The sequence below is a fragment of the Barbus barbus genome, assembly GCF_936440315.1.
Source record: "Barbus barbus genome assembly, chromosome: 19".
NCBI classification, from domain to species: Eukaryota; Metazoa; Chordata; class Actinopteri; order Cypriniformes; family Cyprinidae; genus Barbus; species Barbus barbus.
In genome coordinates, this window is record NC_136747.1 from 11,324,817 (window position 1) to 11,352,624 (window position 27,808).

Here is a 27,808-nt window from a genome sequence, read left to right on the forward strand (position 1 = left end):
TATGCTCTCAAATGCGTAATGCATATTTTACAAGAAACATTATTTCTGTATCAACATTTTTAAATCAATAGTTGTCTCAGCCTCAGACGTCACGCCCATGGACCATTGGTTGAATGTCTGATGCATATGGCACACAAAAGTGGAAACACTTCAGGAGTTTCGAAGTCGTCATTGGATTGGTTAGATTATACAGGATTTCTGGGAGACATGAAACAAAGAGGCTGTGCCTCCAAACCCCCTCACAAAAGAAGAAACCCGTCGTGTTTACAACTGTGACTTTAGCCGTCAGTCTGAAGGTCTGGCTACGCGAGACTAAATCAATAGTTTTATATTTCTCGATTGTTTTTCTTTTGATTGCATTCGCAGTGCTTTATGGGATTGCAGTTCATCCTCCTCATTAAAACTGTTCCCAGTCTTGTACCTTTGCCTTTTTATTTTATTTTCAAGTACTTTTTTTTTTTTGCTATTTTGCTAAAGTTTGTAATCTTGTATTTGACCTTGTAGCTGGTTGGTTTGGTTCATGTTCTATAACTCTAACAAAGACTTTTTAAAAATATCCTTATGTGAAAAATTAAACTTCGGGAACCAAGGCCATTCTTTCTCTCTCGTTTCATACAAACTCAATTGGCGCCATCTTGCTTTTCAGTTATCAATTGTAGTAAAAAATTACTTCGAGAGTACTTCGGTATTTCTGTTACTTTAGTGTATAGGCTGGTTGTTTTGTATGTTTTAATGGGCTGTTCTTTTCATAGCATAATAATAGAATTACATATAGTCAGTCATTATTCCAAAATAACATATTTGATTACATAATTGACAAAAATAAAGCTTTTTAAGGCCAAAAAAACAACCACATTTTCAGTCAGATGTTTATTACTTAATGTAATGTTTGATTCGTAATACATTTAATAACATTTTCTACCACATCTAAACTGCACAAGGCATGTTGAAGAAATGAGGTGCAGCCGTTTTCACATTCCTATGGTCTGATATGACATCCCACCACACCCTCTGTACAAATCACAAAGGAAGCAGGCCAGCAGAAATAGTTCACAACAGTACACAATGCACCACTCGCTGCTCAAATCAACTCAGTTACAGCACGCAGGGACTAGATCTTAATGTGGCAGAGATTTTTCTCTGCTGGTGTGTAAATTCTCCACTAACATGCATTTCTTTCTCTCAAACTCTGAAACAGTCATGCTGATTGTTACACTATAGGGAGAGAATGGGTTGCATAGTAACAAAGAATGACTAAATTTGCCCCAGTATTGTCCTGTTTTCTTATTCACCCTCTGTCTCGTACAGATGCAGACACATTGCATACTTTTGAGAACTTGAAATGAACAAAACTGAGCCATGCTGGAACATAATTGGTTTTCCAAGGAAATGCACTGGTGTACAGCAAGGTTCCTGAGTGAAACCGTATCCATGGGTCGGTCTGTATGAGTGTAACAGCGTTTTGAGTGAGTTACATAATGAATCAGATACTGTAAATTCATGAATCTAAAGAGCACACAAAACTGGAAGACAGAGGGAAATATGTTTATGAACATCTCTTTCCTTTTTGTATATATATATATATATATATATATATATATATATATATATATATATATATATATATATATATATATATATATATATATATATATATATATATATATATCTCTGGATTGCCATTTAAAGGGCCAGTGCATCGAAATTCACAGAATTATTTTTAGTTCAACTATTCCTTAACTGGTGAATCTGTATTTGTGAGTGTACATGTTTTTAGCGTGCATGACTAGGTGAACATTTGGCTCGACTGCTGTGTGACTCTGATGAAGGTCGTCCTACGGCTCAGTTCTTTGAGTTTGGCAGCTCCTACATATGTGCAGGTGGACCGCAGGCCGCCCAAGATGTCCCTGATGGTGTTTTCCACGTCACCTTTGTAGGGCACCTGAACCGTCCTGCCCTCTGATGCCCTGAAATCACATAAAAAGATGTACTGTACATAAGATGCACTACAATATCAGTTATTGTCTAGTAAAAAAAACATGAATAGCCATAAATATGCCCTATAAATGTATGAAAACATCCTCACCTGTACTCTGCTACCCCACCGACATACTTCTTCATGGCAGTGTCTGAACTCATCCCGTAAAACAGCTTGATCTTCTTGCCGTCTTTTTCAATGATTTCACCAGCACTCTGATCGTGCCCTGCTAACATTCCTCCCAGCATGACAAAATCTGCCCCAGCGCCTAATGTAACATTCATTATTATTAGATACAATGATGCTTTATACCTCGTTGGACAACAATATTATCTGATTTACAGTATATTAATTATAATATCTATTATTAACATTATTAATATCTGATTTCACCAAAAGCTTTAGCAACATCCCCAGGGCAACCGCAGCCTCCGTCCTAGAAGAAAAAAAAAATCTTTACTACAAACACTTACAGCTATATAAAGTCATAAAATGCAGCACAGTTGCACAGCACTCCTATAGCGCAGCTGGTAGAGTATGGATGCAACGTAATTTGCTTTTGGATTAAAAAAAAAATATATTAAACTTATTTAAAAAAAAATGGTTCAGTTATAAATAAATGCACTTTTTCCAGAAAGTTTCTTCAAGATCGCTACCAGAACGGACAAACAAGCTCATGTGTGTCATTAAAGAAACACTACTTTAAGAGTGTTTTGTTTTTAAATAACATAAGGAATGACACTTTTGTATGGCAAAACCCAGAAACCTCTCAGCATTTTAGCACTTCTGGTTCAATCGTTCTAAAATCAAAGTTTTTTTGTTTTGTTTTTTTAAATGAGTTGTTGGTAAAATGATTGAAAACAAGGTACATCAGTAAAACCCTCTTGTGATTATTTTTTATTTTTTTTTAAAGCTTTTACTTCTCTTGAAAGTGTTGGTTGCTAAAAAGTAGCTAAATGGGACTACAAAGGTTGTGTGGGACATTAAAAGCTTGTTTTCCACAAAAAAGTCCAAAGCCAATGGAAAAACCCTTTTGGTTTTTGTCGAGGGAACCTCCAGGCTGGCCTACAAAAATACGTCATCACTGCAACTCTCTATTCTAAAAAATATCAACTGGTTTGGTGTTAAGTTTTTCTGAAGGGGCACATAAAACTGAAAAGTAAGGGAAGCACTGGAATTGAATTGAGGATGCTTCCCTCTTGTGGTAATGTGATGCCATTGGTTTGTGGGTTCCCACCTGTCAGCCAGGGGTGCCCAAACTCAGTCCTGGAGGGCCGGTGTCCTGCAGAGTTTAGCTCAACCCCAATTAAACACACCTGAACCAGCTAATCAAGCTCTTACTATGCATACTAGAAACTTCCCAGCAGGTGTGTTGAGGCAAGTTGGAGCTAAAGTCTGCAGGACCGAGTTAGCCCTGGTCTAAGCACAGCATTACAGCATGCTAACAATGAGAGCCATTTAAAAGAGACTCACAGAGATGATGTGTCCTTTCAGTCCATGGGCCGAGTCAGCACACTCGATAACAGCACTCAGCTGAGGATAACCCACACCGGTCTTGATGCGTGTGGTGCACACAGAACCTGAAGATCACAGTGTTTTCAAACATCATAAACAAGCTCCAGATTAAGTAATATGTAATTTAATTTAAAAGACAATTGTATTCAATGCATATGTGTGACAGTGTAGGGAAATCTAATCTGATACCTGGCCCAATGCCCACTTTAATGATATCTGCTCCAGACAGAATGAGTTCCTCCACCATCTCCCCTGTCACCACATTTCCTGCCTAAATGACCAAGATTCTCTTATATGGGATTTGTAGGTCACACAAAATAAATATTTTCTCATATCAATAAGGCATTTGTTATGTTTTATTTGGGCAAAAATCTCACCATGATGGTGTGCTTTGGAAACCTTTCCCGAACTCTTTTTACAAACTCCACAAAGTGTTCAGAGTAGCCATTGGCCACATCCAGGCAGATGTACTGGATGAGAGGAATGGCCTCCAGGATGCTGCACAGTTTCTCTAGATCCGCCGCTCCACTGCCCGAGCTGGCCGCCACATGCTGAGAATGAGAGGAAAGATACTTTAGGCTTCAGTGTTTCAAATTAGCTGTCTATAAAAGCTTTTGTATGATTTATATTACTCCAGTTGCATTGCATAATTTACCGTCATTCTATTCTGATAAAAAAAAAGGCATTTTAAATGGGAATATCAAGTGGTGTAATTGTATTAAATGTGTGTTAATCATGGTACTCTCGATAATAGCGTCAGACTGTCCAGAAAGAGAACATATCACATGGACTATTTTAACAATGTCCTTACTACCTTTCTGGGCCTTGAATGTGTCAGTTGCGTTGCTGTCTGGAGGGTCACAAAGCTCTTGGATTTCATCAAAAATATCTTAATTTGTGTTCTTAAGATGAACAAAGGTCTTGCGGTTTTGGAGCAACATGAGGGTGAGTAATTAATGACAGAATTTTCATTTTTGGGCGAACTTTCTCTTTAATGTGATTGCTATGGCATTGCTAGGCAGCTGCTAGAGTAGCTAGTTCTGTGTGGTTTATAATATGTAGTTGTTATGTGATCTTTTGATGGACTGTACCACTTAATTAAACAGCATTTGATTAAGTAAGGCAAGAAAGCCATTTTTGCCCATTCACCTCAAGGCACTCTGGATGACTGGCTGCAAAGGTCTTCCACTCCTCCAGGGAGTAATGTTTCTGGATGGCTGTGAAGAGAGTGTGCTGAAAGACAGAGCAGAGAGACGTCTGAGAGGACAGCGAGTGTCTGGCACTGAGACAGACAGAAATATAAGAGTCTCTTGATCCCAGTGCATGGAAACAGGACACAGCTAATTATGTTTCAGTGAGATCTTGATAATCACAGAGTTAAAACATAGTAAAACAAGACTTTCCCTGGATTATATTGCAAAGATACAGGTGCTGCGTTTCATCAGTTACTGTGCTTTGTTTAAAGAAGCACTCACCTTGCTGAGCACCTGTGCCATCTCAAAAGTGCCAGTGGTGTCCATGTTAGCAGCGATGATCGGGATGCCATTGTACGTCTGCTTTGAGTTCCGGAATGTGAAGGTCCTCTGCAGGTCAACCTTCAAGAACGAAACATGTGAAGGAAATTACTTCCCAAACATACAACAGTACAGTACATGTGACAGTCTGAAAAGCCTCATTTTAATGGATAGGCTCATAATCAACCCAAACATCCTGTGTTCCTGTCCCTGAAACCCATCCAAACTGCACTCAAATATATTACCACTAAAATTCAAACATATTTAGACCCATTAAGCACATGTCCACTGCAACAACTGAACGGGAGTCATTCTCCATGTTTAGCAGATATTAAATGCAATTTTCCTAGCCAATAACAATTATTTTTATGTTTAAGCAACTGATATAACAATATCAACCAATATGTAGAGGAATTTTAATTTAACGCTGTAGAAACAATTTCTGAATCATCCAAAAATCATCCAAAAGCTTGAATAACTACAAGAATGTGTCTGTGAAGTTTCAGCTCAAAATACATTTATTATTCCATGCTCTAAAAAGACCTTCTTGAGTGGAAGCAAAAACATGCTTTTTTCTATGTTTCTTTAAGGACTACACTACAATAAGTAATACAAACATCACCAAACAAAAGAAAAAATAACAGAAACAAAACAAAAAGGTTTTTTCAAGTTAAGCAGAAGCCTGAGAAAAAAATGAGTATAATTATTTAAACTAGGAATATTGTAACGTGTACGTTCCCAGAGGAAAACTTTAACTGATGCTTAATCAAGGGCTTTGAGGGGGAGTTTAGAAACAGTGCTTACTATAGGAATAGTAATAGGACCCCTATAATGTTCAGTGGATATTCTGAATAAAGTGTTTATAAGACTCAAAATTCAGATTAAAAAAGGAATATTCCAGCTGTTTCATTAAAGTGGAGTACTGACTTAATCTGGTCATGCCAATAACTTTTGTAAAGTTTTGGATCAGTAACATTTATTTACTTACCTACTTATTTTAAGTGAATGCAATTAATATTTTTATTCAGCCAGGATATTAGATTGAGTTATAATGTTACAAAAGAAGTCTGTTTCTAATAAATGCTGTTCATTTCAGCTTTCTATTCATAAAAGCATCATTTAAAAAAAAATGTATCACTGTTTTCAACATTAACAAAAAATGGAGGACTAGAGTAACGGCTGCTGAAAATTCAGGTTTGTCATCACAAGAATAAATGACATGTTTTCAAATATATTTTAAATTATAATAACATTTCACAATATTACAGTTTTTACTAAATTAGAAAGTTTTTATTTATTTTTTACTAAATAAATGCAGCCTTGGTGAGCATTAGAGATTTATTTAAAAAACATGCTAGCGTAGATATAATGTACTGTATATGTAATCAGAATATGGCCAAATTCTGATTAATATCATCATCCACAGCTGAGACATTGTGATGGGCTTAAGTGAATTTGTGCTGAATCATTTATAGGTTCGTCTGAGAAAAAAAAAAACTGTTGCAACCTGATATGTACAGACGCTCTCAGGTTCTCCGAATCAGTTCTCAGTCATTTCCAGTTCCAGTAACTGCTGCAGTCACATCAGTCACACAACACTGCCCTATGAATAACCTAAAATACTGCTATTTTACTGCTGTTGTGTGCCGCAGGGAACAAATTAACTGTTTTCCTATTTGAAGAGACATATTACAGATATTGCAGTCATAAAATTTGGATCCTCTTGCTTATTACTTGTGTTTGAGGCTAGGTCAGTGATTGATTACTGCAGGTTATACAGTAAAGAGGCCCTCAGCTGCTGTTCTATTCCAGTGAGCCTGTATATGATCACAGCCATTATAGTGACAGCCATCAGATTAGCCAGCCGCAGCAGATCTGACCGGCACTTTACGTCATCCTGCAGTGAAAATGCAGCGGAAACCACTTCTGAATTCATCAGTAGAAACCAATAGGCAAATATAAACAGAATATAGATGGATTCGGCTATAAGACTGGAAACTTAACCGGAAAAAGATATCTAAGTGAATAATACAATAATTACAGACATACAAACCTTGTCACAAGGAGGCAAAGGTGTTTATCAGCCAGATTTCCGGAAGAGGACATTCCATATATACAGACGATCATGTAAATGTGTTTTGGTCCCATTATGAGTTGTGGGTGGGCCAAGTGTGACCAAGAGCAACACCACAGTGGAATCTGCTTCTATTGACAAGTAGGCACGCGTCAGGCCTATTTTTAAACATGTTTTCAAAGCACAAGCTCTCAGGTTGCTTTTCCTTAGCCTGGTCAGTCGACCCTAAAAACCGCTGGGCTTGTTTCAAAACACATCAACACCAGAAAACAAAGAGAAGCCAACACATTCTGGCATCTGTTGATCAAGCTTGATAAACCATCACTGGTTGAAGCTTAAACACTGGCCCCATAAATCCAGCTCTGTCAGACAGACTTCATCAAGGTCACCCTGATTTTCACTTTCATTGTTTGCCACACACACACAGAGCTCCCTTGGTACTCATTTTAAGTGAATTATTCAGGTATAACAAGACAAGGGCAGTGGCACAGATTTATTTTAACACAGAGAGGCATGAAAGATGTTCTTACCTCAGACCTGCTCTTCAGACTGCTCCTCTTTGGTCTGAAAAGGACATCTTTGAAGTCCAGTTTGAGGTCAGCATCCACCCGGGGCATAGTGATGAGCCTGAAAGCGGATGAGAATCTCCTGAGCCGGGCTGGTGCAGTCGCTGGTCCTGAGCTCCAGGCACCAAACCCGAACCGGCAGAAGAACAGTGTATTTATAGTGTAGAAAGGGCCGTCACTGCCCAGGCCCCCATGGCTTTATTTGGCAAGGCCTGTACGCTCTCTCCTTCCCTCTCACTCCTCTCTCTACTCCCCCCTCCGCTTGCATTCAGTCTGGAGTGGCAGCAGCAGCAATAGCAGTGATAAGAGTGTTTCCTGTGTGGCTGTCTGACACGTATAAACACACACACACAAGCGCAGTGACTGCAGCTCAGCTCAGCACCGCAGTATGTGCATAGAGCTCCTGCTGTCCAGCTGGGGTATTGCTCCTCTGAATCAATGAGTGATCTCATGGGAAATGAGAGGGAGGGACAAGAACTGTGTCTTACTTACCCTTCCCTTTTTAATGTTGTTTAACACAGAAATCATGGGTTTGAAAAAGTATAATGATTGCTGCTATAATCCACAGGGGACACAGCAGCAATCATTATACAAACCCAAATAGCCCTACTGTATATGTGCATATGGCTTACAATAACCCTGTAAACTTTTAAAAAATATATATTAATAATGAATACATAAATATACTATATGAAAAATTATATATTGACTACATTTTTGCAATTTGTATAATATAATATAAATCTTATAAGTTTGCTTAAGACAAACTTTACATTGAAATTACACTTCAATTTATTGCTCCAAGGTATCAAACATGCAATGCTCGAAATGAAGTAATGAAAAGCCCCAAATTAAAAATCTGAAACTGACATTTGCTTCTGATGTGCCATTCAGTTGGTCATTTTTATTGAGCAATTCAATTCTATACAATAAAGAATGTATACAAAACAAGCGCATTACAACATTCAGGCATGTGATCATCGAAGGACAACAACCAAGGAAAATGTAGAAATATATTACTATTGCAATAACATTGAACTACAAAATTTAAAAACCTGAGTATTTAATAATAAAAACATTTTTACAGAACATTAAAATTGCAATGATAATATATATGTCTTGATATCATAATATATACATATTATGTAATATAATATATACATAATATATATGTTTTGATATCAGTTCTCCTTAAATTTGGGAAGATGGTTGTTAAGTTTAGTGTTTTCAAATGCACAGACATGGAGTTTACTGTAAAATGAGCCAATTCACTCTAACACCAATTCAGTGCATCAGAGTATGTATAATTAAATCAAAGACTTTGAGGTTTGATAAATCACACCAACTGGCGAGTAATATTGTTTCATATACTCACCATTGCCAATTTTTATTCTCATTTGGTGCTTGACTGAGATGCTAAGGGCTTTCCACACACAACTACTAGGTTGGGAGTAATTCATGCATACAGATGTATGAATGCATTTGAAAAAGCATTTCACAGTTTATTTAGTAATTGTTTCACCAGTGAGCCTGCCCATTCGCTCCTGTTAGATAATGGTCAACAAACTTGTCTTGTTGTACTCAAGGGAGGCTCGAACCTGAGGCACGGCTCGAGCTCCGAGTAAGAACCCCCCTCTATGGATTTATGCTGTGGAGGAAGAGAAGAACAGAGAAAGAAAAGAAATGGAGGAGAAGAAGGGGAGGCGGAGGGATGCCGGAAGTATTGTCGCTGAGACGGAGCAGCGACTGCTGCTTATTTACGCTTGCAGCAATGATTGACAGAACTGAAAGATTAGGCTCCTCCCGAACCTATGTTTGGAACTTCATTTAAGGCCATTCAAATGTGTCATAATTTTTAAGTAGGAAAATACGGGGGGAAATCACATACCTGAGAATCTCATTAAAAACTACAAAATGGTTTTAAAGGCTTTAGGCCACCTCATCTAGCTTGAGGGTCCAGGCATCAGCGGGTGTGAAAGGCAGATCAGGCAGCAGAACAATCAGTCCTGCTGTCTGCAGAGGAGCCCATTTCAGAGGCTCAGGGTTCCCCAGCAAAGTCACCTGAACAGAGATGCAACATATTTCATTGATATCTTACCAAAAAATAAAATTTTATTTCTAAATAATGATGAATTGAAATATTTACCACTGTGTTGTAGGAGGTTTTAGGTGTTAAAAGCTTAAAGGAGTTCTGCATGGGGTTGGAGGTCAAGATTGCGTACACAGTGCTGCTTTTTGACGTATACCTGGAATTGAAGGAAAATTCAAAACACTAAAATTAATTAGGCATTTACAGCTTTAATATATCTACACAACATGCTAACTAGAAATAAACTAAGACTGCAGAAACAAGCAGAGAACGAAGCAAAACTAGCTCACAAGAAACCAGGCTCGACAGATCCAGATATATGACTCATTATATATGATAATCAAATGATCATATAAACATGTCACAATTTCAGGGTAAAACTGTACCCAGAAGTCTTAAGAGTTTTTGAAAGGCCAGTACAGTGAATGGGCTCTTACGCTTGGCCTTAAAGTCTTTATTTTAAGCAGCGGCTCATGAATCCTCAACTATAATTTTCTCACATGGTCTCTAGGTGACACTTTTTCACTGCGACCACAACTGGATTTTCTGAAAGGTTTTCAAAAGGAACTGCAAGGCACAGACAGATAAGAGGAAGTTTAAAAAACATCAACACACCAGACAGGAACTGTAGCATTCTCAGCCTGAACTCTCCAAGGCTTAGTTGCATAGATGGCTTCACCATTGACCTTCAGCCAGGCTCCAATTCCTCTGAGACGTTCCTCAAAGACAGGTGCAATCAAGCCGTCTGATGTGGGCCCCACATTTAACAGGTAATTACCCCCTAATGCCACGACGTAGACCATGTCCTGTGGTCACAATATATGACAATCATTAGACACCATTTGAACTTGCATAAGCTTTTCTGTCCATGTTTTATGCTTATGTAATACATTATTTACAACACAAGAATCTAGAAATATAATCTACTCTAAGGCAAGAACTTTGGTCTATTAGCAACACATCACACCTTTATAATGGATGGTAGATCCATCAGTTCACTTAGCTTCATATTTCGGCGATACCCCCATGATATTGTGTCCACTGACTGGCATTTCTCCCACTTGTGATTGGGCAGTTCTCCAGGAGTGAACTTGTCAGCACAGTTGTAATAACCTCCATGTTTACAGTAACAGCCCGCCCCCCATCTGTCATTGGTCACCACAACATCCTATAAAGAGTGAAATAATCAAGGCATTATGAGCTGAATTACAATTTGAGACAGTTTTAAAATCAGAACAACATGATGCATGATCTCACTTTGACCGGACTGTCGTTGTAGAGCCAGGCTAGGAATCCTGTAGAGTTCCAATAAGTGTCAGGTGCTTCCCAGTCCCCATCTGACCAAATCAAGTCCGGCTTGTACCTGAATCATCAAAAACATCACCAGTTAATATCACACTATATATATATATTTTTTTTTTTTATCCTATATTTTATCAGGATAGTCCCATTGAGATGCAAAATCTCTTCTTCCAGGGAGTCCTGGCCAAAATGGCAGCACAAAAAGTTTCACAATAAAAATTACAAACATAAAACAAACAAATATTTTGCCCTATGGAATTTACTCATAGCAAGTACATGTTTCCTTTAGAGTAGACCATAAAAGGTTTTTTAAAACATTTAAAGAGGGGAGTGTTTCGAGCATAATAACCCTCTGCCACTTGTTCCAAAACGAAAGAGCAGAAAAAGAGAAGGCAGTTTTGCCGAGCTCTGAATATACTCTTGGAACATTTAAAAGAAGTTTAGCAGAAGTATAGTAATTACAATTGTGCTGTAATTACAAGTGTAAAATGATAAAAGACTGCAGATATACATTGGTAATTTACCTAACAATGCCTTAGCGATAAACAAAAGCATATGCACTTTCCTTCTTTGAAACAAAGAGGACCATCCATGAGTGCGTGAGGAAGCACTCGTCACAAAATGTAAAGCAGCATGGTATACATAGTCCAACTTTTTAAGTGAAGATAAACCTGCATGCATATAAATCGCATCACCATAATCTAACACTGAGAGGAAACAACTGTATAATTATTTTCCTTGCTTCCAAAGGAAAACATTTCTTTAAGCGAAAAAGAACACTCAATTTAAGTTTAAGCTTTTTTAAAAGTTTTCAATATGTACATAATAACCCCAGTTTGTCATCCAACCATATACCCAGGTATTTGTAACAATTTACTCTTTCAATAGATTCTCCTTGTAAAGTTAAAATAGGATGATCTATTTCAGTGCGGCAACGAGTGAAAAGCATATATTTTGTTTTATTTGAGTTTAAAACCAGTTTTAAGTTGGACAATGACAGTTGCAATAACTGAAAGGATTCGTGGCTTGATTCACCGAATGAGCTACTGTGTAAATAATTGTGTCATCAGCATATAAATGAAGTCTAGCTGAGGCTATCCCACGACCAATGTCATTAATATAAATAGAAAATAAAACGGGTGCTAAAATAGAACCCTGTGGAACACCTTTTATCATTTTTAGTTCAGTTGAAATAAAATTTTCAACTGAAACTCACTGAGTTCTATATATGTAGACTGTAAAGGTTGATCTTTGCACAGATAAATACAATAAGTCAGACTTATGTCATAAACAATTGCTCTTCGTACTCCAGCCTTTATCATCACATGACTGAGGCAAATTTACCTGTTGACCAGTTCGTAGAGCTCTGGCATGGCTTTTTTTTCAACATAATTCTGGGTCTTGAAACCAGACTGCTTGTCGCTCAGGTAGATGGGATTGAACCATTCATACAGCGAGTTGTAGAGTCCATAATGCAGAGACCTAATACAAAAAGTTACAAAAAGTTAAAACTACAGATACTATAAAGATATTAAACATTTCCACTGTTATTGTCAAAGAATGATACAGTTCACTGAACATATTTACAATTCAAGAAGAAAAAAAACATACTCAAAACCTCACTAATACATCAATGTAGCTTTTAGAACCAGTCTAGCACAAGGTGTCAGATTTAGCGCAAGGATTTACTGACATTAGCGAGTTATTTTTGCAGCTGACCTCGCATTTGTAGTATTCCTTTCAGAGGCAAAATTTATGGGAGTTTTTAAATATATCATGCAGGCTGATTTACTTTTTTTGCGGCAGTTATTTGTGCCATTATTTAACGCCAAAAGCTTACTGTTGTTTTTAGTAGACCCAGATGTCAGGCTATCATTGGCTCTGCTTGTTTGCGCTCTCACGCTAATTTGCCCTGTTTAGTAAACGTGTCTAATACCTCTTTCTTATCGCAGCGCCCAAATCTGCAACCAGATCCCTGTGAGGTCCATTGTCAACAGAATTCCAATTCCAGGAGTACGGGGACCCCCAGTTTGTGAACCCCTCATGGTGTTTGTTTGTGAGGACCACATATCTGAATGGAGAATAACAAGCAAAAGCATAAATATATAGAACTCAAGAACCATCACCGCAACCCATATCTACGTACTTTGCTCCTGAAGCTTCAAAGATATCAGCCCACTCGTCAGGATCAAAAAACTGCGCGTGGAAATTAGGTGCGAAGTCTGTGTAGCTGAATCCAGGAGGGTAGTTTTTGGTCATGAACTGGATATAACTGGGGTTATGGTCTCCCTTCCAGTACCACCAGAACCACTCGCTGCCGAACGCAGGCACTGAAAACACCCCCCAATGCACGAAGATCCCAAACTTCACCTCGTCGTACCATTCAGGAATAGGTCTGGAGTCCAAACTGGACCAGTCGGGCGTATATCGAGTCCCGAGAGATGATGCGCATGATAGCAGACAAAGAAACAGCGATATCTGACTCCGAGTCACTTGCATGATTGATCACAAGTGAACTTATCAGTAGAAGTGACTGCAAAGCGCGAAATGTTAGTATGCTCTGACTTAATTACTAAAGCGAGATTTCTGCCGACAGCATTGTATTTCCTGGTTTATCATACGCCATCCAACATGTGACTACAGCACATGATTTACCTGCAAAACAACTTGTCACAAGGGATGTAGAACCCAATCAATTCAACATTTGCAAGGTTTCGGTTCTCGTTCGCATTGTTCACTGCCTCTTTAAATGTTTTCTTTTGTAAACGGGGAAATTACCGTTTTGCTTACTTCAACTTTAAAAAAAAAAATAAAAAAATTAATTGGCTTTTCTAAAAGAGAAAATGAAATTTAAAAAAGGCAATATGACTTTTGGTTCGTTGCAAAAGTTCTAAATATAGTCATATACTGCATTATTTCACTCCTTACAGGATGTGGTAAGCTAAACTTTTGTAACCTAAAAATCAGTGTTTAGTTTCATGATGTTTCATAACATTACTCTTCTGCAACAGTCTTCATAACACTTATTTAATCAAGCAAATGGAACGAGACCACTAAATTGGTCCCTTAAACGTGTTTAAGGCAGATAACTTAAAAATGAATTTAAAAAATATATCATAATCCATCTTTAGCATATTAGTATATCGAGTCCCGAGAGATGATGCCCATGATAGCAGACAAAGAAACAGCGATATCTGACTCACTTGCATGATTGATCACAACAGGCCCTTTTCACAGTGACGTCAGCTAACTTCCGCTTTTCCGCAAAGCAGTGGATCCGTATTCCGTTATACCTTTACACCGGAGACTTCTCGGGAAAATGCGGGAACAACCTGAAATTTAAAGACGTACGCTAAGAGTTAAGACTAATAATGTTAATGTAGGGCCTACTTACAGTCGGGTTCTTTTACGAACGTTATTCTACATCTTTGCTTTAGATGGTTGGAGGCTAACCTGCAGCAATGTTATAGATTTGCGTTCAGATTTGTATGATAACGTTTACGTCTCCACACAAAATATAGCCTACTTTAAATCTTTTCACTTATTTCGGTTTATTCCCTGGATAATATATTTTATTTATTTCAGTTGCTGTTAATATTGTAATAGTGAGTACACTGTAAATGTTCATGCAAGTGTTGTTATTCTGCAATAAAAAAAAGACAAATGTCATAACTTAATTGTTTTTTTTTACTATGGGAAATATTGCATGGACACAAGTCCTAAATGATGGTTCTGCAATCATTTATCTTTTTTTCCGTTTAATCTGTGATCCTTGAGAATATGAATTATATTGTTTGTTTGATGATCATTATATATTAAGTCATATCAGATATAATATAAATTAAACATTACCTTGTCATAATAGTGTTTATAATGTATACAGATAACTGTTATATATGCCAATAAAATAAATATAACTATATTAGAATATTACATTATTTATTACTTATGTTAGCACTTTAACATATCATACAACTATATATATACATATATATTGCATGTATGTATTTACATTATATATAGCTGAGGTTACCCACTCGCTTATCCTCAAACATACCCAGGTATGTCACATAACCTTCTTTCTGGAATACACCCCAGGTGTTTATTAAAACAATGCCTTGAACAGAACTCCTCGGTATCTTGTTTTGATTCATTAAAAATAACCGGCTCATTAGAGTCATTTGCTCAGGAATGGAACGCTGGTCAAAGGGTTTCAGTTCTCATCCTTTTGTAAACAGGAGAAATGTCATTTAATAAAATGAAGCTGAACTTATTTTTAAAAAAAATTTGGTATCTTAAAAGAAAATATTTTAATGATCTTCTCAAAGACAAAATTAAATTGAAAAAATAAAGCAGTCTAACTTCGTCTTGAATAAGCCTAGCAAATAAATAAAAAAATAAAATAACGTATAGGCTAAACAATAATTAAACTGTAAGGTCTCAAAATGAATAGAAAACTATTTTGAGTTCTGTCTTGCATTGTATTTTATTACAAGGTCAAAATGTGCCTGTAAAAATCTGTAACCCTGTATAATTATGGTAATGTTGTATTTCGGTTACCTATCAGCCTTCCAAAAAACAATAACAACAATAACAATTAAAAAAAAATAAAAAATTAAGTTGAATACCCTAAATGGCCAATAACATGTCTTTTACGTTCTTGATGACAAAATATTTTTTCTTCTGAAACAAGATACTCATAACAATTATAATCAAACAAATCAATTGACAAGACCACTGAAATGGTTCCTGAAAGTATTTAAGGCAGTTCACTTTAAAGCATAAAAATATTTATTGACAACACATTAAAATCGGTTGTGGCCTCATTGTCATACAGCAAAATATGTTCATAATCCATAATTAGCCAGTGCAGATTTGTACTAAACTCAAACAATGTTTGCCAGCTGTGTAGTGTTTCCAATACAAATTAATCTTTTAATTGCACCAAATAATTAACCATCTTTTCTAACCCACAAATATGAAGAAAAAGTGACTAAACTGGTTTGTTACCGGTATAATGTTGAACACACCCTCCTTTAGTCTCTTACATACTCCTTTTTTGTTATTCATTTGGTAAGGAACCAAGTGCAACTGTGGAAATTAATCTACAATAGAGTGGCATTCTCTGAAAGTTGCTTTGCAACATTCTGCTTATCATCCTGTCCAGCAGTACTAGCGCTCGCCTCCGCTTCATCCCCTTCCACCATAAACACGGGCCAGTCAGAGTCTCTAGTGCCTCTCTCCATAGATTCAGACTGGATGCTGAGGTTCATGGAGGAGGGATCCTCATTGGTTGTAGTAACAAAGGTGCAGCCATCACAAAGTCCAAATCGCTTCATTCCCTGGGACACAATTCCTGAGAAAACTCGACGACAGCCTTTGCATACAATGGGCCATGTGGAGCGATGGACCTTCAAAACAAAAATATACATGAAGTTTCACTTAACATTTTTTATATCTCTAAAAGGAAATATTTTTAATTCTCTTCTCAAAGACAAAATGGAATGGAAAAATAAAGCAATTTGACATTGACAAATACTTGACAATTAGTAGAAATTAAATGTATAGACTAAACAATAATATGGAGATTTAAATATTTAAAATCACATCCATCTCATGTTTTTAAAACACAAGTTTTTAAAAGGTAGTGCATTTGTATTAATGCATTCCAAAAACAAATGCATTAATACAGTTACTTTCATGAGGAAAATGTCATAGCTTGTTTGAAATTTGTTACTTATTCAACTTTGATTAAATTCCACTATACAGAGACATATATACATTTAAATATTATATTATCAAAACAAAGGATTCTTTGATTAATGTTATTTTTTATTAATCCTTGACCAGAATAATTTGAATTAATATCAAAGGCATGACTATTTCTGAGAGATTCAATACTATGGAATTATAGTGTTTGCATAAAACATGCCTTTCTCTGGGATTAATTAACCACAGTTAAGTATACAGCAACAGTATTACTGTGTATATTTAACACTGACACTTGTTCATGTTCTTGTCTGTAGAACAAAAACAATACTTTCAATGCAGTTAAACATTAACCTCACAAGCAAACAATTGACCCTTTGCTGCTCTACAGCTACACATTCAGATATTTCCCAAGTCTTATAAAGACTTACAGAAATTGCATGAGTGCGAAGATGTTCTTGTCTTGTGAAACGTTTGCCGCAGACCTCACAAGGATACGGCCTTTCTCCTGTGTGGCAGCGGATGTGCCTCTTCAATATACCCTTCTGTTTGGCCGTGTACGGACAGAAGGGACATTTGTGCAGCCTCCCTATATAAACACACATATTACAACACAATTCAAAAATGATTCCCTGCATACGAATTCCATACTATATAGTAGGAGAAAAACAGCATATGAGCCAAGTAGTCTGAATGCAAGATATTCATAAAACAGTAAGCAAAAAGTCCCCGGATGACTTACACATTTTAGAATCCCATCTGAAGTAGCATCTGCTTAACATTTTACTATCCCATGAGGCCACAGGAAGATTTGAGAATGGCAGTGAAATGACGCAACTGACACCAGTGGTCAGATGAGAGTGAAAACATGTTGGATGTGGTACATCATTCATACTATATCAAACATTTTATTTAAACAGTCTTGTAGCAAGTTACAGCACGCAATTTAAGACACAGCAATTGTTTTACTACAACAATTTTACTCAGCATCTCTCACCTGGATCATCCCCATACCAGTCATTTTGAATCTCCATCCCACAGGGTCCCGCAGGACCAAGCACATCATCGCTACGGCCGAATCCACCGACGTACCCCAAACTCTGGGAAAAATGTTCTTCACGGTTAGGGTTCATCCCTGCTCTGAACAGCACATCTGGAAACTGCTTCATTGGGCAGTTAGCAAATGATACGGACGAATGCTCAGTGCTTGGAGCTGGACTAGTGTTAACAGTTCTCTCCTCGTCCTGATTTGGGCCTTGATAAAGAGTCGTGTCTTTGGATTCCCGTGAAGATTCGCCCTCCTCATCAGGGTCATACTCTATTTTGGGATTCACCAAACCTAGAAGCAATCCTGGGGTGGATGAGTTGACTAAATCTGGGCCTGGACTGATCTTCAGTGGAGCACTCATGGGAGGATGGTTGGGAAAAGCTCCTTGGGAGTTTTCCCCTTCGGAGTCTTTACTACTGGTGGCCGCTGGCATGCAGACAGCAGCTGTTGGGGCATCATCAGGGCTGAGGGCCTCGGTGACCTGACAGGTCCTTTGGTCGGCATCAGAAGTGGACGCCACAGGAGCACTAGTGGCTGAAACTGGGTTTTCACTATCATTGAAATCCTTGTGTCTCTCCCTCTCCCTGTTACAGATCTCCAGGGATGACTTGATGTAGCCCTTGCAAAAGTTCACCACGTCGGTCATCTGCAGGTAGCTCGCAGCTGACATTATTTCAATGACATTGTCGCTGCGCAGGTCCAGGCGACCCGAATACAGAAAGTCTATGATGAAGGAGAAGGCCTCAGCTGTGACGATGTCCAGGGAGGCTGTGCTGTGTCTCTGACCACTGTCCTGCAAGTAATGCACCAGCAGTGCCCGGAAATAACCACTGCTGGCGAACAGAATATTACGATGTGCTTTAAAAACACGTCCCTCTACTATGATGCTGCAGTCACAGAAGAAGTCCCTCTTACGCTGTTCGTTCAGCTCGGACAAGAGCCGGGACAGGTAGGAAGGAACCTCCATATTCACTGTATTAGAGCCATGTGTTTCTCTGGAGGAAGAAGGTGAACATATAAATCAATGTCCATGAGAAAGATAGGCCTATTCTATGAAATAATTACATACTGTCAAACTGCTATAACCTTCATCACAAATAGATAAAACAGGGGCCCCGTTTTCCAGGGCCGGTTCTGGTTTTAGCAGTCCTGTCCCTGGAAATGTACCCATTTTGTCACACTATATGACTATACCAGTTGGTTGAAAGCACACTACGATATGAGAAAATAATAACTAAACAATTACATTTGTAATAGGTACATTCACAGAAAGCATGTAATCTGTGCTTTGAGCCTAAAACATCATCTCTTTTTAAACCAAAAACAATTATATATGGAACTCACAACAATTTAAAAACTGCATTATGCACACAAACCTAAATGCAACTCATATTCTCTCATTTTTAATTAATAGATATTGATAAGTCCACTGAATTAGAACATTTCCAGTTTCCATTTCAGATGTCTGACCACATTAAGATACTATCATAACAATGCCATACTGTTAATTAATGCAAAATACATTATACAAACATTTAAAGTGTAATTTACTTTATATAGACGAAGTTAGAGGATATATCACTGACAGTATCAAAAGTATCTGAACCAAATGAACTCGCGCTACATATCGGTTATAATTTAGGAACAACAGAAATATGATTTTGACAATCGTTCTGTTTCCCAACATCAATGAATTTTAGAGATGAGCGAATTATAAGAAACAGCTGCCAGCAATACGAAAAAAGCCCACTCCATCGTATCAAATCCAGCGCACTCAAAACAGCTCGGAACGGCTTTAACACAATTACTATTACCCTCTGATGCTATGAACCCGTTCGTTTATACTTACGTTTAGGTGTCTGTTTGGTTGTTCCTCATGGTGGTCTTTTAAAAATGTCTCCCTGATTCACTGCTTCCAGATTTCTACGTTGTACTTCCTGTCGCTTCCATAGCAGCGGGCGAAGTGTTATTGGAAATCGCTCCCTACCCCCTATATAGTGTACAACGTCGGATGTCAGCCATTCGTTCACTGGTTTATACTCACAATGCCCACAATGTGCTCGTCGAAGCACCATATTGCCCAAAATCCAAAGCAAAAGAGACAAGGGATAAGCAGTTTGCAGTCCTATGTCCCCATGGTCCTGTGTTAGGGTTAGGGACCCCCCATGCTGGCTATAGTTTTAAAAACTTTTGTCTCGAATAACTTCATTAAAGCAATATAATATTAAATAAAATAAAAATGAAACTAGATATGAATACGGTTACAAATGACAGTTTTTTAAAGGAGGCCTATTAAATTGTTTGGTTAATGGCTGTGTTTTCTCTCATGAGTAATTCACTGAGGTGGAAGTTTTGTCCCAAGACCATAGTTGATGATTAAAAGTGTTCAGTAATCATCTACACCCTGCCTCAGCTATTCAGTGCCTGTTCATGCGTGTGTGTGTGTGTGTGTGAGAGAGAGAGAGAGAGAGAGAGAGAGAGAGAGAGAGAGAGAGAGAGAAAGTAGGCTATAGGTGGGATTTAGAAAGTTATTAGTAATAATTAATGCAATACTTTTTAGAGTACAGTAATCAAATTACTTTTTTAGCCCTCTGGTGCTCCAGTCACACTTGTGATCTTCATGGTCAAAAACCTAAAATGTAACTCTTCCCCCCCCAGTAAAATCAATGTAACATTTTTATTTAATAATATTTTTTCTTTTGTATTGGTTAAGCCCATCATAGCTCTTTATAAAAGGCCTATACATTCTCTAATTGTGTTTAGACATAAATACTTATTTTTATTAAGTTGTGGGTTTGGATATATATTTAGACATTTTCAAAGACAGCTTTTTGTAAAGGATACGTTTTTTTTTTTTTTGGTTTGAAATGTTGATTTAAAGCGTCAGTTTTTGAATTATTATTGCTACAGTCAAACCTGAACACAGAGAAAGCATTTTGTTACACACAATATTAAAATTCTATAAAAAGTAACAAAAATGAACAGAACTGTTTTATCAGAGCTTAATCATTCTGGGTCTGATCTGATTTTAACCTCTTATTTCAGTTTTCTGAGTTGTTATAACCATACCAATTCATTTGAATGTGTATATTTGTGCATGTGTCTGTCTGTGTGTGTGTGTGTGTGTGTGTGTGTGAGTGGATGTGCCTGTTTTGCACTCTTGATGTTTCAGAGTGTAACCACTTCTCGCTGTCCACTTTTTACTGCATTGTAGTTGAATTATTGCTTTTATTTTATTTATTTGCTGTGTTACAGTCACACCAGTTCATATAAAGGAAAGAGAAAGGGAAGTGGTGTGGTGTGTAGCTAAGTATGGTGACCCATACTCGGAATTTGTGCTCTGCATTTAACCCATCCAAGTGTACACACAGTAGTGAACATACACCTGGAGAAGTGGGCAACCATTGCTGCGGTGCCCGGGGAGCAGTTGGGGGTTCGGTGCCTTGCTCAAGGGTCTCACCTCTATTTAAGGTGGAGAGAGTGTTGGTTATTTACTCCCCCACTCACAATCCCTGCCAAATTATAGGTGTGTGTGTGTGTGTCTGTCTGTGTGTGTGTGTGTGTGTGTGTGTGGATGGATGTGTTGGTTTTGCACTCTTGATGTTTTAGAGTTTCACCCCGTCATTGCTGTGTACTTTTTTTTCTGCATTGTGGTAGATTTGTAGATTTGTCCAAATGCCATAAAAGTCACCAAGTTCGCTGTCGATACTCCACTCGTACTTCGTCTTGATAAAGACGCATATGGGAAAAAGCCTTTTTTCTCCTGAACTGAAGTCTTATTCAACCACGCAGTGAAACTGCACGACTATTGGTTCGTGCAGTGTGTAAAAAACGAACCAATGGGTCAGCAGCGGAGCTGCATGAGCCTATGGCGACAAAGGCCGCCAGATCCCACCAGAATGGGCGGGGCCATCTGGTTATATAAGCGGCCGTTTCTCCATAGGATCCTCAGATCTCTTCTCCTTCAGCGACGACTACTTCGCCTCCACTGATTCCAGAAGCCTGCTCGCCGTTGACAATCCTTGCAACTGGACACAGCGACCTCGACCTGCTCGGCTGATTCGCCTTTTCCTCATGCTCCAGCATCGCAGCAGTTCCGGTCCCGTTCGCTGCCACCATCCGGCGACTCTCACGCGATTCCAAAAGAGCAAATCGGTGTTGTTACAAATGCTGCGCCGTTTCTGCGGTTCGTGCAGGTCTCCCCTGCACGCCGATGACTGCCACAGCGAATGCATTTCCTGTTTGGGGAAATCCCATGCAGATGCAGAGCTTGCTGGCTCTGATTGTTCTCACTGCGAGAACATCAGTCTTGCTTCTTCTCTGCGCTCGTGGATCGCTTTCTTTTCAGAGAGTGACTCCGCCCCTCGCACCCTCCCATTTTCTTCCTCGCAGGGACCTGTGAGGAAAAAACAGCAGGGCAGAGGATCTCAGCGCCCGGCTGAGAGCGAGCTTACGTCAGCTCAGATCCCGCGTACCTCGCTCTCGCCACACAGAGAGGTTTCTCCTGTCCTTTTTTCCCCGACCTGACCAGCGTCCCTCTGCAAGCGCGAGTGATCTGGTCTTGTTCGGGGGAAGTGACAAAGAGCTGGCCGATGACAGCATGTCATTGGCAGCTTCGGACGCTGAGGAGCTGTCGGTTTCGGTAGCTGACTCCGCCCCCCTGCATTCGTCCACGCCCAGCGCCGCCAAAGCCAGGATGGATGCCGAACTTTTCCGTGTCCTCTCAAAGGCGGTTGATGAGCTGGAATCGGAGTGGTCTCCACCAGAGGAGCCTTCTCGCAGCCGTCTCGACGAGTGGTTCCTGCCCTGGCGCCGTCAGGCCCCTCGCCAGCGACCCTCGCAGTTCTTCCCTGAAGTTCACGACGAGTTCACGAGATCTTGGCACTCCTCCTACTCTGCTCACCTCTGTACTTCTGCTTCATCCGCCCTCACTACAATTGACGCCGCTGAAGAAAAGGGGTACGAGAAGATGCCTCAACTAGATGAGTCAGTGGCTGCACACCTCTGCCCACCCACTGCCATCGGCTGGAAGGCAAAGGCCACCCACCCGTCCAAGCCATGCAGGACCACTTCAGCGCTCGCTGGACGCTCCTACACTTCAGCTGGACAGGCAGCTTTGGCGCTACATTCAATGGCGGTTCTGCAGGTCTATCAGACCAAACTCAACTCTGCCATGGACGGGTCTGATCCTGCGACTCTCAGGGAGCTGAGAAGTGCAACAGACCTGGCTCTGCGTGCCACCACGACCACCGCCCAAGGTCTATGGCCAGCCTGGTAAATCAAGGACGCAGACAAGGTCCCCTTCCTTGATGCCCCGATTTCCCCCAATGGCCTCTTTGGACCTGCGGTGGAAGGATTTGCTGAGCGCTTCACAGAGGAGCAGAAGGCGTCACAGACCATGCGACACTTCCTGCCCAAGCGCTCCAGATCCGCAGCTGCTCCTATTTGCCCTAAACCTGCGCCGACTCAGCAGCCCGCGAAGCCTGCACCTGCTGTTCCCGCCCCTCAGCCTGCCAAGACTCGGCCAGACGCCACCCCTTTCCGAAGCGCCAGGGCCCCCGACCCAGGATAGTGTTGGACCCTGCGCCTCCGGTGTCTTCTTGATCTGAAGGGCAGGAAGAGGAGAGGGCCAAGTCCCGCCGTGGCCGCCCACCAAACAGCCTCTCTTAAACCTCTTCTCTCCCCGTTCATTTCCGGGTGCAGAGGGAATTGTGTTTGTTGCAAATACAGGGCCCGTACAAGTGCCCAAGCAACCATCTGCTGTGATAGTGGAAAAAATAAAACACAAACATTCTCAAAAAGAGAGCAGATTTCCTCTTCCGTCCCTCACGAGTGCCCTGCCTCCGTGCAGTTGGTCACTCGAGTTTATCCAACCCCTTGCCACGCGGGCCGAGGTCTGGCAGGCCATCCCCGGAGTGTCAGAATGGGTTATGGGGATAATAAAACAAGGTTATTCACTCCAATTCGCTCGAAGACCCCCTCGTTTCAGCGGCGTGGTCTCCACCTCGGTGCAGGGTGAGAACGCGAGTGTTCTACGCTCAGAGGTGATGACGCTGTTGGAAAAATTATCCTTTAGCCCGATTCGGAAGGTAATTGTTTCTCATATGGACGTCTGTAAAAATTAATTTACATATCACCTCAGTGATAAAACTCATGGATTCGGACGGCGATTTATTCACAGTGGAGGAGTGAGTTCTGTGATCCTGCGAACCAGAGAACACACTGCTCGCGTGGCCAGTCACATGATTGTGTGCTGTAAATAAAATTAATTTTATTTACAAATTATTGTAAATAATTATTGTGTAATAATTATTGTGTAAAATGTATTTTAAAATACTTATGTAAAATATATTCTTATTATTCCAAGCATATTTTATAATGTATAATCCTATTTATTATTTGATTATTTAAATCTCCTGTTTAAAAATAGAAAAATACGCGCTATAGTTGTATATAATTATACGCGAGATATATCCGTTTATAATACATATTTTAAAATTGTATTGCATACTTGCCGCTGCCATAATAAAGACCCGCTTCGAATGTTTACGTGCTTTTCTTCTCTTTCTGCTCTCACTCGCTGTGGTGGAGCAGTTATGAAGTATTGTTCTTTTAAATACTTAATTTCCAGCATTTCATAAATAAATATGTATGCAAATTACACCGAAGTACAACAGTTACCGTACGGTGTTCGGGAGTGCTCAAAAAGGCTGAATTTTGAATCGATTTCTTCTCATAAACTCAGAGATGTGGATTCGGACGGCAATTAAATAACCACACGACCTTGGTGTTTGTCAAAAAACATTAGGTAATTTGGCCGGGGATTTTCACGGGGGTGGTGAGAGAAAAACACAGAAGTCTTGTATTCGGACGGCAATTAAATCACCAACTACCCCCTGTCTATGGTGAAAATCACTTACGTCCCCCTGAGAAACAATTACCGTCCGAATCGGGCTATAGAAAAGGTTCCTCCAGCTCAGAGCGAGTTAGGCTTTTACAGCCGTTACTTATTTGTCCCCAAAAAGGATGGCGGCCTCTGGCCCCATCCTCGATCTCAGAAGCCTAAATCACGCCCTCATGAGGAGGTTGTTCAGGATGATCATGCTGAAGAAGATCCTCTCGCAGATTCGCACAGGGGACTGGTTCTGCTCTCTGGACCTGAAAGATGCATACTTTCACATCCAGATAGCCTCCCATCACAGACGATTCTTGAGATTCGCCTTCAAGGGAGTGGCTTATCAGTACACGGCCCTTCCCTTTGGACTGTCTCTGGCCCCCCGCACTTTTACGAAGTGCATGGATGCGGCTTTTTCCCCTCTAAGGCCGATAGTAGTGCAGTTTCACTGCGTGATTGAATAAGACTTCAGCTAATCAGTGTTACTAGGTATACTTGAAACTTCCAGGGAGGTGTATTGAGGCAAGCTGGAGCAAAACTCTGCAGGACACCGGCCCTCCAGGATCAAGTTTGGTGACCCCAGGCTTAGAGTAACTTTTTTGAACATATCTCTCTGCCTGACTGATGTGGTCTAATTTACATGTCTGTCAAGGCAGAGAATAGTATTTCAAAATAAAAAATCCTCATGTTGTTTTAAAGCTGTACAACTTCATCTTGCAAAAGAAGATATTCGAAGAATGTCTTTGTCCATAAAAGTTAGTGAGTCCAAAAGAAGTTTTCGTCCACACGAAACCGGCGTTTTCGAAGAGTGAAACCGATCATTTTTGAAACCGGGTCCCAGGGTGGATAAATTTGAAAACGCCGTTTTCATGTTTTCGTGTGGACGGCGAATCTGTATATTTTCTGAAACGATGACGTCATCAGCCCACGTCTTCTGCTTTGAGTGTTAGTTTGTATTCAGCACGCAAGGTTTACGCACATGGTCCAAGTCTTCTTCTCTGTTTTTTTGTGTATCTCTGTGGCAGAATTACAATGCCACATATTGGTCTGGCATGTGTACTACATCGTTTTCAGTCGTTTTCAGTGATTCCGTGTGGACACAGATATTTCCTGAGACGATTCCGTGTTTACGGAATTTGAGGCAAAAAAAAAGTTTGGATAGGGAGAAATCTGGTTCGTGTGGACGTAGCCTCAATTGGGTGTGTCTGATTAGGGAGTGACATACAAAATGTGCAGGGCAGGGAGTCCTCCAGGACAGCTTTGGGAAGCACTGGCCTAGTGTCAAAAGTGCTGACTGACTATATGAGTTGATGTAGGCCAGGGGTTACGTTCCTGGAGCCTCCCCAACACTGCACATTTTGCATGTCTCCTTTGTCTGACACACCCATTTCAGGTCTTGGAGTTGCTACTAATGAGCTGATGAGTTGAATCAGGTGTGATTGATAAAGGAGACATGCAAAATGTGCAGTGTTGGGAGGCTCCAGGAACGAGTTTGAGAACCCCTGATGTAGCTATGACCTAAAAGCTTTGCTGGCTCACTGGGATCCTGTTCCTCAACTTGCCTGTATTTCTTCATTGTTTCAAAAAGAAAAGCTAAAAAGCATCTAAATTATTCAATTATTTAGGCTCTCTATCCCTTTCATTTCAAGACTACACTCTGATGAAACAAAGGCAATGAAGAAAGTGCAATAAACATTATCACCAGACGAGGGAGCAAAATCCCTGAAACAGTTGGCACTGCCAAGAGTTTCAGCAAGTGCACATTTACACCGCTGTTGCACAGACACGACAGGGTGATGAACAGCACATTCATGAGAAGTAGTTTATTTTTCAGCATAGTGGTCGACCACCATTGTGGGGGCAAGATGACAAGCTCACATCTGCTCTGAAATAGATCCTGCTCTGAGTGAGGACTGATGTCTTCACAATGCCCATATCCTAACATGCCCGTACTGCCAGCTCATGTCAGACCATGTGCCTACCCCCATTGTCTGCAATGGAATGTGTGTTTATTTGCTCTCTTTAGCCCCAAAATAGCTGTTTTTTAACATTTGGACTAAGATAAAACAAACATGCAGTTCCTGCAAGCTGCACCGCACCCATGCATCCCAATCCACAGCACTCGAAAGTGATTTTTAACACTGATGGGTCACCGGGTGAGTTATTTGTTTGCAGAATTTTCCCATGGTAAAGCCACAGAGCACAAAGACTTCATGGTGGCCCCTCTAAACCACAGGGTAGGCGAGTGGACATAAGCCGCCATACACCCTCTTTTGAAAATGAAATTTATAGCACCTCATAAAACTCTATTCATCCTTATAATTCCTACATACAAACCAGAGTGTTGTCCTCGGATCCTGTAAACTTGAAACTACCCTGAATCAAACGCTCAGGCTTCAAGATGGAGTGGTCCCGAAAATGACCAAAATAAATGCTTTTTTTTGCCATTCTCAGATCATTCTAAGGTGCTTCTTATTATGATATACATTAAGACGGAAAGTTGCAAGTGAATATTTTACTGCCATCTTTTGTGAAAAGACATAAATATGGCTGCTGAAAAGTCAGCTTTGCCATCACAGATATAAATGACAATTTAAAGTACAGTAAAATGAAAAGCAGTGTATTTTTGATCAAATAAATGCAGCTTTGGAGAGCATAAGAGTTCTTTTAAAAGCATGAAAAAATCTAACCATCCCAAAACCCATACTCCTGTATGATTAAAATTCTTCTAAAAAAATATAATTTTTTCTCTCAGTTCCAATATAAAATGTAATGTAATGGGTTTGGAACATAACAATATACATTTTTAGGTAATCAATTCCATTACATACACTTCAGTTTTGTCAATAAAACACAATTAGAGAACACAATTATTATTTTATGACTTACAGGTATATGCCAATATACAGTATGTCTGCTGTAAGGCATAAAACTTTATTCATCCTTGTAACTCCTATATATATTTTCCAACTTAAACAACCTAGAATCAAAGGCAGAGGCTCATGCTTCAAGTTGTAGCCTAAAAGAACCAAAATGAGTGTTTTTGATTCGCCGTTCAGGATGTGTCATAAATATGGCAGGACAAGTTTGTTTTTGTGCCATTCTCAGACATCCTAGG

General features: G+C 39.7%; 3 protein-coding genes across 3 annotated transcripts; all 3 read right to left on the bottom strand.

Moving 5' to 3' along the window:
• Window positions 1-851: 851 nt before the first annotated feature.
• LOC306884881 (GMP reductase 1) lies at window positions 852-8,268 on the bottom strand. The gene is made up of 10 exons (XM_079441112.1): window positions 7,612-8,268; window positions 4,969-5,088; window positions 4,643-4,726; window positions 3,871-4,044; window positions 3,683-3,764; window positions 3,452-3,558; window positions 2,372-2,414; window positions 2,087-2,246; window positions 1,658-1,967; window positions 852-1,569 (listed from the first exon to the last, which is right to left on the bottom strand). The coding sequence occupies exons 1-9, from the start codon at window positions 7,696-7,698 to the stop codon at window positions 1,787-1,789; spliced, it is 1,038 nt and encodes a 345-aa protein (XP_079297238.1). The 5' UTR covers window positions 7,699-8,268; the 3' UTR covers window positions 852-1,569; window positions 1,658-1,786.
• On the bottom strand, window positions 8,257-13,673 carry LOC306884880 (tissue alpha-L-fucosidase-like). The gene is made up of 8 exons (XM_079441111.1): window positions 13,185-13,673; window positions 12,975-13,109; window positions 12,383-12,520; window positions 10,994-11,099; window positions 10,704-10,904; window positions 10,352-10,542; window positions 9,794-9,893; window positions 8,257-9,708 (listed from the first exon to the last, which is right to left on the bottom strand). The coding sequence occupies exons 1-8, from the start codon at window positions 13,535-13,537 to the stop codon at window positions 9,577-9,579; spliced, it is 1,356 nt and encodes a 451-aa protein (XP_079297237.1). The 5' UTR covers window positions 13,538-13,673; the 3' UTR covers window positions 8,257-9,576.
• Window positions 13,674-15,780: 2,107 nt separating this feature from the next.
• LOC306885046 (zinc finger and BTB domain-containing protein 8B-like) lies at window positions 15,781-19,775 on the bottom strand. The gene is made up of 4 exons (XM_079441359.1): window positions 19,645-19,775; window positions 17,745-18,790; window positions 17,179-17,336; window positions 15,781-16,449 (listed from the first exon to the last, which is right to left on the bottom strand). The coding sequence occupies exons 2-4, from the start codon at window positions 18,760-18,762 to the stop codon at window positions 16,144-16,146; spliced, it is 1,482 nt and encodes a 493-aa protein (XP_079297485.1). The 5' UTR covers window positions 18,763-18,790; window positions 19,645-19,775; the 3' UTR covers window positions 15,781-16,143.
• Between the last annotated feature and the right edge of the window lie 8,033 nt (window positions 19,776-27,808).